The sequence below is a fragment of the Ixodes scapularis genome, unplaced genomic scaffold (assembly GCF_016920785.2).
Source record: "Ixodes scapularis isolate PalLabHiFi unplaced genomic scaffold, ASM1692078v2 PGA_scaffold1__304_contigs__length_218370807, whole genome shotgun sequence".
Taxonomy (NCBI): Eukaryota; Metazoa; Arthropoda; class Arachnida; order Ixodida; family Ixodidae; genus Ixodes; species Ixodes scapularis.
The window spans coordinates 123441803-123454080 of NW_024609846.1; the positions used below are offsets into that span (position 1 = coordinate 123441803).

Sequence of the window (12278 nt, forward strand, 5' to 3'; positions counted from 1 at the left end):
TTTACTCGCATAATGAGCACACTTTTTTCCGAAAAATTGACCCATATTTTGGGCGCGTTCATTACGCAGGGTAAAGTTTTTGCATTTACATACGTTGCGCAAATGTCATTTTAGGTGCCAATATGACATGGCAGGGTACTGTGGCGTGTCTCCACTGATGGAGATGCGCCACAGCAATCATGCTCTATAAATTGCAAACCTTTTTTAGGGCGCTTTTGGCTTGCCTTTTACCAAAGAAAAAGCGCCCTACGAAGCTCACTCAGCATGGAGAGCAACGCGGCCGTTCTTAGGCCTAACCACTTTCACTCGCTGTCCGAAAGCGGACCACAGACGATGGAGTGTTTGTTAACATCAATGCATCCGATAGGAGAAGAATGTCCAGGGCTGGGCAATTCCTTGACCCAAACTTTGTCAAGTGTGCGCGCCGCTCGGTTTCACAGTTCACCACTTCCGCTACTGCGCACTTGCGGCCGCTTGCAGCCACTACGAGAGCAACTTGGCTTAGCTTGACTTGGCCTGACCACTTGGCGGCAAAAGAAAATTGACTTGGTGGATAGCTAAATTGGACGCAGTGCGAGACTTGCACAGCCGAAAATTGGAAGTGCGTTCATTACACGGGGGAAAAAAAGAAAAGTTCAAATATTGGTACCCATTTCGGGGGGTGCGTACATTATGCAAGTAAATACTGTACAGGGTTTTCTTGAGTGCTTTTGGTGCATAAAATAATTCTTTTAAATAAGCCAGTGAAACGAGTGCCACAGAACTTTGCGCAAAGGCGTTTTTAGGTGATGCATCGATCCTACTCAAATTTTGCAAGTGTACGTTTCTAAAAAAAAATGTGAAAAAATAAAAAAAAATTTTTTTTCTTATGCACGGGAGGAAAACGGAAGCAAATTGTCAAATTAACGCTTCTTTTCACATATGCTACCACACACGCTCGAATCTTCTCCACCTGCTTTAGGGTGTTAACCTCTAAGAAGCTTTAAAGTTTTTGTACCACTTGGTGCGAGTAGCAGCTTCAACTGACGATTTGCTTCTTTTTTTCCTTCTACGCATCAGAAAGAATATATTTTTCTTTTCTTGCATGTTTTCCCAGAAACCTGCACTCACGAAATTTGAGCACGATCAATGAACCACATTAAAACGTCTTTGTAAAAAGTTTCGTGGTGCTCTGTTTGCTGGCTTATTTAAACACATCTTTGGACGCCCTAATGTCACTCGAGAACACACTTATATTACGCACAGAATTTGCTTTTTTAATCGTTTTCTATGAAAAAAAAAAATAAATTGCCATGAACGAGCATTATGACTGATTGACATGGACAAGAGTTGTGAACGAGTGACAGGGTGGGAGCGTTGCGCGACATTAAGGTTATATATAAAGTGTAGTTATAAAGTTATTATAAATAACAAGCACAAACCACACAAGGAATGCGAGTCGTGCTAGTGCTAGGAGTGAGTCAGCTCTCACTGCACAGGTTGGCAAAGGTGGCTCTCGCACGATTCGGGGAACCTTCCTAAATTTTCGAGTACAGGGCGACAAGATGCACGTCTGGATAGGGGCGCTTGCCCATAATTTTACGGTATAGCGCTTTCCAAATGAAGCACTGAAATTGGCATACATTTCTGCATTTCATCTGTGTATAGTGCATAATCAAAGCACTACATGGTTACTGACAGGACGAGAATGGCAGGAAGGTCTTTCACTTGTCTCGCCTCCGGTGTGAGTTTCCCGGCCGCCTCCAATAAAGGCTGGTTCACGCACTTGCGACTGCTTGCAACCGTGTGCCTCAAAACCTCCTAAGATCGCTTACGACGAGAATGCATTGGCGCCTCCTATCAGGTGGCCGTGGAACACTTTGTGTTTCTCTATATTTCCTATTTTTTTCGCACATCATTCTTTCTTTCTTGGCTCAAAAAACTTCAGACAATGTCGTAAACAATCATTTCTCATAGATGGTATGTGTGTTTGATCTCGCAAATGCCTCAAAACCTTAGCTCTAGTGAAATGAAGTTGCAGGGTTGCCTCATAGATGGCGCCAGCGTGCGAGTGTGTTCTCGTGCCGCAAGAGGGTTGCCTCATAGATGGCGCCAGCGTGCGAGTGTGTTCTCGTGCCGCAAGAGTTTGGAAAAAGCTCGGTCCTGACCGAACGCGAGCGTGCAAAGAAGCGTCCTGTGAACTTCGACCGTGCACGCGTGGACAGAGCGCGGCGGAAGGCGAGGAGCACTTGCTGGAGGCAAACTTCTTCCTTTTCTTTTGTAAGTGCTCGTTTCGGTGCCACTTCTTTGCAGAGTATATCCGAGAAGAAGTGGTGGTCCTGCTGGCAATCGCATTCCTCGTGACCTACAGCCAGACCTTGCTCGAGGTGAGCAACGACCGTCCTTGGGTAGCCGTGGGGTGCTCTCGGGAGGTTGCAACTCCAGAGCTCTGGTTCGCTGATCTTCGAAAATGTCGTTGTGTAGCTGGTGTTCGAGCTGAACTGCTTTGTGTAGTTCCTGGATTCTCGTGCATAAGCGTGCATTTTGCGTGTCTGATGGGGTCAGGTAGACCTAGACTCAAATATTGATTTGAATAATGACATATTTAATTTGTGCACCAATTTAAATTATGGTGCATTTGTGTATAATGTTGCTACGAAAAAGAAAGGTTCTTACACTTGTGTATTTGATTTGGCTGTTGGTGTGATTAATGGTGCATTAATTTCAACCTTTGACTCTAAAAGTATTTGAATATTTCGGGAGTTTTTTGGGGTGAAGTGTTCATCTCACTTGAGTGCACTTCGGCCGCAGCGAGAGTGCTCTGCTCCAATCCAATGTGCCCCGGCAATGGGGTCGCAGGTCGTGCTTTTCTGCAATGATGAAATGCAAAATTTAGAAGCACGCCTTCTAAGCAGATTTACACAAGCACCCGGGGTTATTGAAAAAGATCAGGCTTATTATTTGTGTGTAATTAAATTTAATAAAACTTGCATGCAGCAAAGTGATTTCTGATTCTTGGGCTCCATTATAGCTAGGTTATGCCACAAGCCTTTCTAAATTTTATGCCAAATTTACATTTTTCATTGATAATATGAGTGTATACAAATAAACTATTCTATTAGCCGTATGAATGAATGCATGGTATTTATGCTTCTTTGCTGGACATCTGTAATGACGTTGGCTCTGTCTTTTAAGTAGGCTCGCGATAATTCAAACTCAGATATTTCATACTTCTGGTTAATTCAAACAAATTTCAAAATTTTGATTCTCCTGCTACTTTTTTTTATGCATTCATAAGCCGCTTAATTCAAACAGCGTTTTCGTGCAATCATTTTTTTTTTTGTTGTTGTCGCGGTTCCGTCGAGTGCGCTTCTTTCCGAGCACCAGTGCACTGCAGAGTGGCAACACCCGCGGAGCTTGCTTTTGCGGATATTGCTTCTCTGCAGTGCACTGGTGCTTACTGAGAAACATACTCAACGGGGCTCAAGCGGGCACACATGAACTATGAAAACGGGAGCCACGCGAAAATTTCCCTAGCAACTTGCGCGGACGCTGTGACGTGGCGGTATGGCATAGGTCCATGTCACAGTGTCCGCGCAAGTTGCTATGAGAACTGCAGCGCAGTGCCCATTCTCATTGCTCATGTGCCCCTGTCCACATTACACAACTTGTTGGCTTGATGAACAAAGTTAATTTGTTTTGAGTTGTCATGTGCTATCTAAACAGTTTACGATAAACAACATTTTCGAGTGGTAAATAAACCTATGACATACATTTCATAAATGCTTCATGGGTGTCGTACCTGCTTATGATCAATAGGCCCTCATGTAGAGGAAATAATCAAATATCTGTTTTGTATGTGTAGTCATTCTTGTGGCAAATCATTATTTTATTTTGCATCATATTTAGATTAATTTCTAGTAATTCAAACATCTGATAATTCAAACAAAATTCATGGCTTCCTGGAGTTTGAATTAATGAGTCTACGTATTGGGGTATATAGTACACTTAAAAAAGTAATTTGTGATTTGGTGTTGCAACTTACCACATTCTTTATGAAATACCATTGGATACCATTAAGGCCCGTTCACACTCTTGCGACTGCTTGCGACCTCTTAAACCTGGGTTCCTTAAAACTTCTTAAACCAGAGAACACACTGGCGCCATCTATTGGGAAGCAGTGTAAACTCAGCGGTCCGGCATATTTTTTTTTTATTTCTCGCGCAATATCCTTTCTTTTTTGGCTCGAAAAACTTTTGTCAATGTTATAAACGAGCCTTTCTATGGGTATTACGCACATTTGACCTCGGAAATCCCGCAAAACCTTCGCTTTTGTAAAATGCAGTTCTAGGGTCACCGCATAGATGGCGCCACAATGTCAGTGTGTTCCCTCATTCTAGAAACATTTAAGAAGTTGTAAGAGATCTCGTCTCTCTCAGTCGTACTCGGTCGCAAGAGTGTGAACGGGCCTTGAGAGCTATTCTTGAGGCCTAAATAAGAATGGCCTTTCTTCATAAGTTAGCTTTTGCATTATATTTGAAACTTTATCTCATTCATATTCAATTCAGTCTAAAAACCATAACCGTTCACACATGTAAATGAAATTACCCTACAAAGCCTCAAGCAGTGAATCAATAAGATCTATATACAGGCTCAGCAGATGATACAGTGTGCAACGTTTGAGAAACTCTCTGCTTTATGTTGCCTCGGAGATTATATACCGAGTAGCATTCTGATTATTAGTCTTCACAACCAAACTTTGTCTTTCTTTTTTACTGTGCAGACTGCACTCGCCCCTCTGGCTAAGGAGTTCTATGGATACGGAGAACTGAGGAGCAGCATTATTTATCTCATCTGCGGAATGGAGGTAAGTGTACCCTGCACATTGTGTCTCATTCTCTCTTAGGCCAACTCCCTCAAAGTTTGGTCGCGTCTCTCGTTGCAGATTTTGGTTGTGTTCATTGGAGTGCAAGTGCTGAGCAGACACGTGTCTGACAGAAAACTGCTCCTCTTTGGTCTAGTCTTCATGTGCCTTGGTGCTGGCTTGTGGTTGTATTTTAGTCTCTCCGCCAAACCCGGTAAGAGTGCTCCCACTTTTTTACCTAGACTGCGAATTGCTGGAGATCTTGAGAAAGACCCGATGATGCAGCATTTGAAACGCTGGTCTTATGCAACATGCTGGGATGCCTGAAGGGAACTCTGCCACTTTGCACTCTATCTAGGGTCATGTGCCAGTTTATGCGAGGCTCATCGTCGTTTGTACTTTCTGTGGTGTCATCAGCAGTGCACCAAAAAGAACTCGGGTGTGCGCTTTTGTTCGTTCTTGCTCACACAAGCACAATCATAAGCAGTTTTGCTTGTTGCTTGTAAATATATCCCCGCCATATCAATCGCCATGTCAGTACAAAGTGAGATGAAGGCACTTTGCACGGTCCTGCCGCACAGTCCACAACATGGGGGGGGGTGCATTTTAGGTGTTCGCGGAACCCGTCAGACCAGCTCACGGAACCCCTATATTCCGTAGAACCCAGTTTGAGAACCCCTGTCCTGGGTAGTACCAAGAATGTAACTGTCAAAGCTTTCTTCCTTCTAGAGCACTGCTTTTCGGCAGAAATTAGGGGCTGACTCGAAGCTTTCCAGTTCACATTTAGTCTGGTAGAGAACAGCTGACAGCCAGTTTGTTCATCGTGACTGCACTATTTATTAGCCCCTCATTGTTTAAGAAATTTGCGACTTTCAGGAACAAATGCTGCACGAGACATACAACAAAAATAATGGAGGCAATGATACTGCATAACATGAAGACACTATTGTTTTCTGGTGGGAATCGCAGTATGTGTGACAAAGCAAGCAGCCCAAAGTGACTTTTGAATAAGCTATCTATTTGCTCCTAAAGCACGCATACCGTACTCTGTATTCTTCAATTAAAATTCTTACGACTCATTATTTTGGAAGAAACAGATTATTTGTACAAACTATGTTACACTGTGTAGGAATGCTTCATGCTTCCTCTCTGTAGCTTCGACTCCAATGCAGTCACTCACATCGTGATTGACTGCATCGAGAAAGAAGTAGGGACAATTCTTAAAGGTACAGAAGCTGCTGGCAAGCCCAAAAAGGCAGACAAGTGTAGCCAGGGTCTCTTGTGGTGTCTAGTCTGGCAACGCTTTTAAACAGTACAGCCGAGGGGGGTTACTCGCGCAAGTGTAATAAAGCTTGGTTTCGGCTTTGTCATTGAATGTCTTCTGGTTAACTTCCAAAGCTCCTAGCTCGGACCCGGTGAGGTGTTCGGGATTTTACGATGCAGCACCCCGTTTTCTTTTTTAGGACAGCACAAATCACTGCCATTGTTCATCCTGGCTGCCTTCGTAGACCTTCTCGGAATGCCCGTCCTCTGCGTGTGCACAACCTCCCTGATCTCAAAGGTCACAACGAGCGAGCATCAAGGTTTGTACTTCTCCGCACGTGCCGCGCACAATTGCAAGAACGGAACGGAGGCTTTTACCGTCACGAGCGCTCTGAAGATGCTTGTGCTAAATAGACCAAATAGTGCATGCCAAGTGTGTAGGGTTCATTAGTCTTCGTTTCAGGACTTCAAAGTCAGTTTGCATATATAGTTTTCTTCATTTACCTTTTTGATATTGTAATTGTCCAGTCTTCCGGTGGGTGGGGTCCCCCGTCACTTTCGCCGATGCAGTGGGGTTCCCAAAACGTTGGTGGTTGAGAACCACTGGAATAAAGTATTGCCACTCCATCCCAATTTTCTCGTGGGTGCCACCATTCTGATGCTTAGTGCAGAGTGGGAACGATAGGCCTTTCTGGAATATCCCACAAGGCCTCTCCTCAGTCCCACATTGCACCTCACGGAGCGGGGAATTGTGGGGCCGTTTGGACGCAAGACCAACGCTCCATACGTCCTGGATTCCTTCTTTCTAATTGGTGCGAGTTCAGAACACGACAAAAACAAAGCGAACACATCGGAAAGCCGATACTCCCCCTGTTCTGTTATCGTCCTGCTTTTTTTTGCGCTATGAAAACGAAATGCTAAACATACGGGAACCACTTTTTCTATTTACGGGCACTCCTTCGCACACTGCACATTGGATTGCCGTAGTGCACCAAAAAGACTATGAAAGGCGCCTTGCATTTCCAGAATGGTTGATCGGCGATCATTACGATTAAAAAATTCGACTTCCCTATTTTTATATAGGAAGGTCGGGAAGCTCGGGCGAAATCATTTTGCTATGTTGCAGACTGTTCCAAGGGGTGTCGGTGGACGGAAAAGCATTTCCCACGACGGCCGATAAAGCTCGAGGTAACTGGCAACCATGATTGGAGGCACCAAGATGGCCGAAGCGTAGTCACTCTGAAGCGTAGGTTATCTATAGTCGCTCGCGAGGTAAAAATGGCGGGGAAAAGCTTCAGTTGCCCCGCGTCCAGCACAACCTTCGACAACGCTTGGGCGTCTTGTGCACGTCGAGCGCGCAAAGTCCAAGCTCATTGGAAGGTACAAAGCTTGTGCTGGAGGCCGGGCGTTCAAAGACGTGCCCTTTTCTCTCCGTGAGTAACTATAACAGCCCCGTTCCATCCTTCTCGCAGCCGTGACGCAGTCGCTGCGCATGGGGCTGGTCCAGCTGGGCTCCACGCTGGGCCCACTGTGGACTGGCGGATCCCTGAGGCGCAAAAGCGTGCTGTTCGGCGTCCCCTACGGCCTCTGCGTCCTCTTCACCGTAGGTGCCCTCTGGAGGCTCTGGCCGAGCGTGCCGCCGTCGGCATGTGCGGGCCGCTGCCTCTACACTCGCTTGCCCACCAAAGCCAGCTGACGCATGCAAAGGCTCTCTCGCCAGGCAATAAAGCTGTCTCCTCTTGAGTGCATGGCTTCCTTCGCTTCCTGGGTGCAAGCTTTCTGGGCAGCAACGGCGGGGCGGTGCAATGACAGTGTTGCAGTTTGGCTTAACGGGAGCGGTACCGCTTGGGAACGCCAATGGTCGGTAGAAAACGCAATTGATTTCTTTATTTGGGAATGGCTTTTATCATTTGGGGTGGGTATTAGATTGATCTGAAGCTATTAAGAAAATGTGTGAGGTGGACCTATCTATAGTATCTGCCTGCTGCTATGAAGTGTTATAACTGCATCAGATGAACTCAAGGCTGGTTCGCACAAATGCGTTTGACTGCGACTGGCTGCGCCACAGCTTTAAACCATTTTTGACGGCTTACGACCGTCTGCGCCGCTGCAGCCAGTCGTAAGCAGTTCCAAGTGGCTTAAAACCAAGTTTTAAGCCTCTATGGTCATAAGCTGTCGCATGTGTGAACCAGCCTTTAACACGTATCCAGTCTGTTGGCTGATGGTAGCAATGGTGGGCCCCTCAAGAGCTGCTGCGTCCTAAACACATGGCACGGCTTGGTTCTAAGAGAATGAATTTTGCTCAAAGGAAAAAGATGGCTGTGTTAGAAGCTAGTTTTCTAAAACTGGTTTTTACACCTGTACAAGTGTTTGGTGCAAAATTAAACTGGTTTGTGTGTGTTTTGACCTTCCCCTGACAGTTTTTCAATGAACGGGTTGCCTTGTGAGAGGCAAAGTACTTGCAAACTTTGTGTCGCTGGCTGATTTTTTTGGGGCTTAACCGATTCATTCATTTGCCAAGACCAGTGCTAGAAGACCGCTGCAGTCTGATTGAGTTGTGGCTTTTTGTGTGAACACTACTTTGTTTGAAAGCACTGTGACCGAGCAGTTCTGATGAGAACTATGAACACTTAAAAAAATGAATAATTGGGCATACCATATTATCCCGAGTCATCGCCCACCCCCGGCCACCTGAAATTCATTAAAAAAAAAAGTGGGGTGGGCCATGTTTCGGGTAAGCCAAAAAGTTTAGAAAAAGTTAAAGAAATGGCCACTTTTTGTACAAATTTAGCGTGGCTGCACAAAAGATACATCCCACTCAAGACTCAAATTAGTTTCACTGTTTTATGCTAGAAATGCTCATGAAAAAATGTTTTACTATCACTAAGTTCGTTGCTTGCATACGCGCGATGAACACCGCCAATCAGCCTACAGCACAAACGTTTGTTCCGTGAAAGCATGTTTCTAACACTTTTAATGTTCTCATTAATAGTACAAAATTTAGAAAACCAACAAGAAAATAGAAAAACCATTTAGGCGCAACGAGCAAGCGAGTGGGTGGACGAAAGAAGCGATGATGAAGAGTGATGCTGGGGAAGCGGGAAAGCCAGTGATCACGTTGGCAAAAACTTCGGCGTCGGGCCAAGTCGGGCGCCTTGTCGATCGTAAGGAGCAGGCTCTTGCACAATTTCCTCGTTTGGTGCATACCAGACACGGTTCTGGTGCATACATGTGTGCGTCCATGCGTGGCATGCTGTCAACGCGGGTTGAGGCGGCGTTGCTGCATGGTTTGGACGGCACCACGAACACCGAGCTCAAAATGGGATGATCTACAAATGTCTGTGTGCGACGTTCCAGCATATCTTTCTATATTCGTTAGCTTTGTATTAAACCTTGCACAACTTTACCAACTGCGGTCATGACGTTCCGGGAGAAGGAGCGGGTTCATGGTGGACCTTTCTTCGGTGCAGACAGTCTTTGACCTTACACTCTATGGTTACATTCCTGGATATGGTGCGCTCACTGACCTCGCAATACTGAATGGGTTACTGCTTGTGTTATCTTTCCGACTTTGTTTTTTGTCCGAAGAAACTATTGTAAGGAAAACAATCTTTCATTTTGTTATCCATCGTTCTCCTCTTGTACGAATTACGCACTCCCTCGAGGAGGGAATGCTTAAACAAAAAAGAAGTGTCTTTCCCTTCATTTTACTTTGTCACGGACATCCTCCAACTGTAAGGTAAAACCGCGTCATTCGGGAAGGATGAATGTTTACGGATGGCAGAGTCCACGTTAAGGTATTTGTAGGGGTAAGCAATCACTCTGTTTTTTGTTTTTTTTAAAATCGATATTCACCCTCATAAGGTGAGGTGGGTGATGACTCGGATATGGGCGAGGATTAAAGATATTACGGTATCTAAAAATATTGTTAGTCATCTGGATGCTGCGTAAGTACCTATATAATGAAACTACTCTAACAGAGAGCTAGAACAAAAAGTTGTAACAGAATGCTACAATTTATAGAACCGCCATATCTCGTAAAAGTCTCTGCTTTTGACTCGCAGGACTGAAAACTGACATTTGTGGCCAAAGTTGCTGGCAAATTGAAGCAGGCTGGCAAATTGGTCCTAGGTGTAGCACCATCGGCCATTTAATTTTTTAGTATACTTGTCTGTTATTCTCTTCATAAATTGTGTCCTTGAACTTGATGAAATTAAACATCATGGCTAAAGAAACTTCCAGCAAACTATCAGTCATTCTTCAGTAGTTGGAACTCACTTATGTCAAGGAAGAGGAAGAAATCATTTCAAGCTAAAGTACCCGGAATTTCGTGTTGGGTGGAAAGTCTTCTGCACTGAGTGTCGCAAACAAGCGAAAAGTTATTTCTTGAAAAATAAAATGAGTCGGATTTATTTTATTTAAATCTGACTAAATCACTCTAAAAAGGTAATTTTTATTTTGGATGTTTTTTTTTTTTAATGTGGAAGATTTTTTTTCAATGCTTCGAATTACTGAAAACTGTGGGAACAAAAATTTCTTGTAAATGTAATCATGTCACGAAGTACAGTTTAATTAAACACTTTATTCTTGATGTAAATTACGCCATACGTCTTGTTCAACAGAAGCAGCTTGATTTTTTTACTTGGTGAAAACACTTCATTTGTAGCGATACATTACCAAATCAGAACACGAGTCAGTTGGCTTCCAACCATATCTTTTATCTCTTCTCTGGAAAGCTCACAGCCTAACTTTTTCCCATCGGTTTGGGGCAAACGGTGCCACTGTGGCCGTTGACTCTGCGGCCAACTCCAGGCAAGGTATGAGCAGTCTTTAGCAACATAGAACTGTGACCTTTAAACTCTAGCACAGTTTGCGAGTTGCCTCTCAACAGTGACTTGTTCTTTTCACTTCAAAGGGTGCAAAGTAGTGCTATGATCTCATAAAGCCAGTGGGAGGATCATGTAGGACAAAACAGCGACCTTATGTCAGTCTATGTATGATCAATCTGATGCATAACTCAGCCTGTTTCTGTCGAAGCCTGTATCTCCCCCCGTTGGTCTGTCTTTGTTTTCCATGTATATGCACGCGTGCATGCACGCACTTGCTTTTCTTTCTTCCCCTCGTCTTCTATTTTGCTTGCAATGGGATATCAAGTGGCTGAAGAACAAAGTGGAAGGTAGAAAGACAGCTAAATGTTCCAATTTGCCCACCACTTTTTCCTCATGTTCAGCCTGATTGAAATCTTGCTTGATGATTCCTTGATTTTATTACGAAGAAATACACATGAAACAACTCAAATTATGAACAAATGGTAAATAAAGATATATCTTGGAGATTAATTTTTTTAAAAAAGGTTTGATTGAAATTATGATTTAAAACTTTAAATAGTCTTAATTTTTTTTTATTGTGGTTGCAAGCATGTAGCATTTAAACGGATCAGTAACCTTTGGGCATAGAACATTGAAGCCCTAGACGAAGCTACATTCTTGCATCGTGATATTGTCACGAATGACAATCGATGAGGCAGCGAAGGAGTGAAGGAAACTAAACGTTCAATAGGGCAAGCTTATGCCCCAAACAAAATAGAAGGCTAGCGTCAATGGCGGCGCAACAGCAAGATCGAGCGGTGGGGCAAGACTGACTCTGTCTCGCCGTGCGGAGCCCCTCATGTACACGCTTGGGCTTCTGGAACTATCGGCGTAGTAGGTTCGGCACGTAGAACATTCGGACCTTGAGAAAGCCTACAGGGTTCTCGAATTTACCGAAACGCGACATTTACAGAAATAGCAAAAAAGTACTTCCACTCCCGGGAGTCGGACCTCGGCCCTTTGCATGAGAGTCGAGCACGATAACCTCTGAGCCATGGACATGCCTGCTTGGTGACGCATGTGGCAATATGCTAGACGAGGTGCATTTTTAATGTTCGGAAGGCAAGATTAGCCAGGGTGTTATCATCCTACAAAACATGCGTGTGTGTGAAGGCTTCCTATTTAAACCACTCTAACCAATTCACTTCCTGCTGTCTCTCAAACACCTACTTAAAGTCGATCTGCCATTGCTGATGTAAACAGAAAAGCTACCAATTATTACAGTTAATTGTGTTGCAAATGAAATTACCATTTACAGTGGAGTAAATTGTATGCTTACAAGGAAAATGTCGCTCTTTAATTTA

General features: G+C 44.2%; 1 protein-coding gene across 1 annotated transcript in view; it reads left to right on the plus strand.

Moving 5' to 3' along the window:
* LOC115316933 overlaps positions 1-12278 on the plus strand; it is a 38479-nt gene that overhangs the window by 23401 nt on the left and 2800 nt on the right. The window contains exons 6-10 of the mRNA XM_029976458.4: positions 2293-2366; positions 4763-4846; positions 4925-5057; positions 6307-6426; positions 7579-7709. Coding sequence (XP_029832318.3) covers positions 2293-2366; positions 4763-4846; positions 4925-5057; positions 6307-6426; positions 7579-7709 — 542 coding nt within the window. The remainder of the gene's footprint in view (positions 1-2292; positions 2367-4762; positions 4847-4924; positions 5058-6306; positions 6427-7578; positions 7710-12278) is intronic.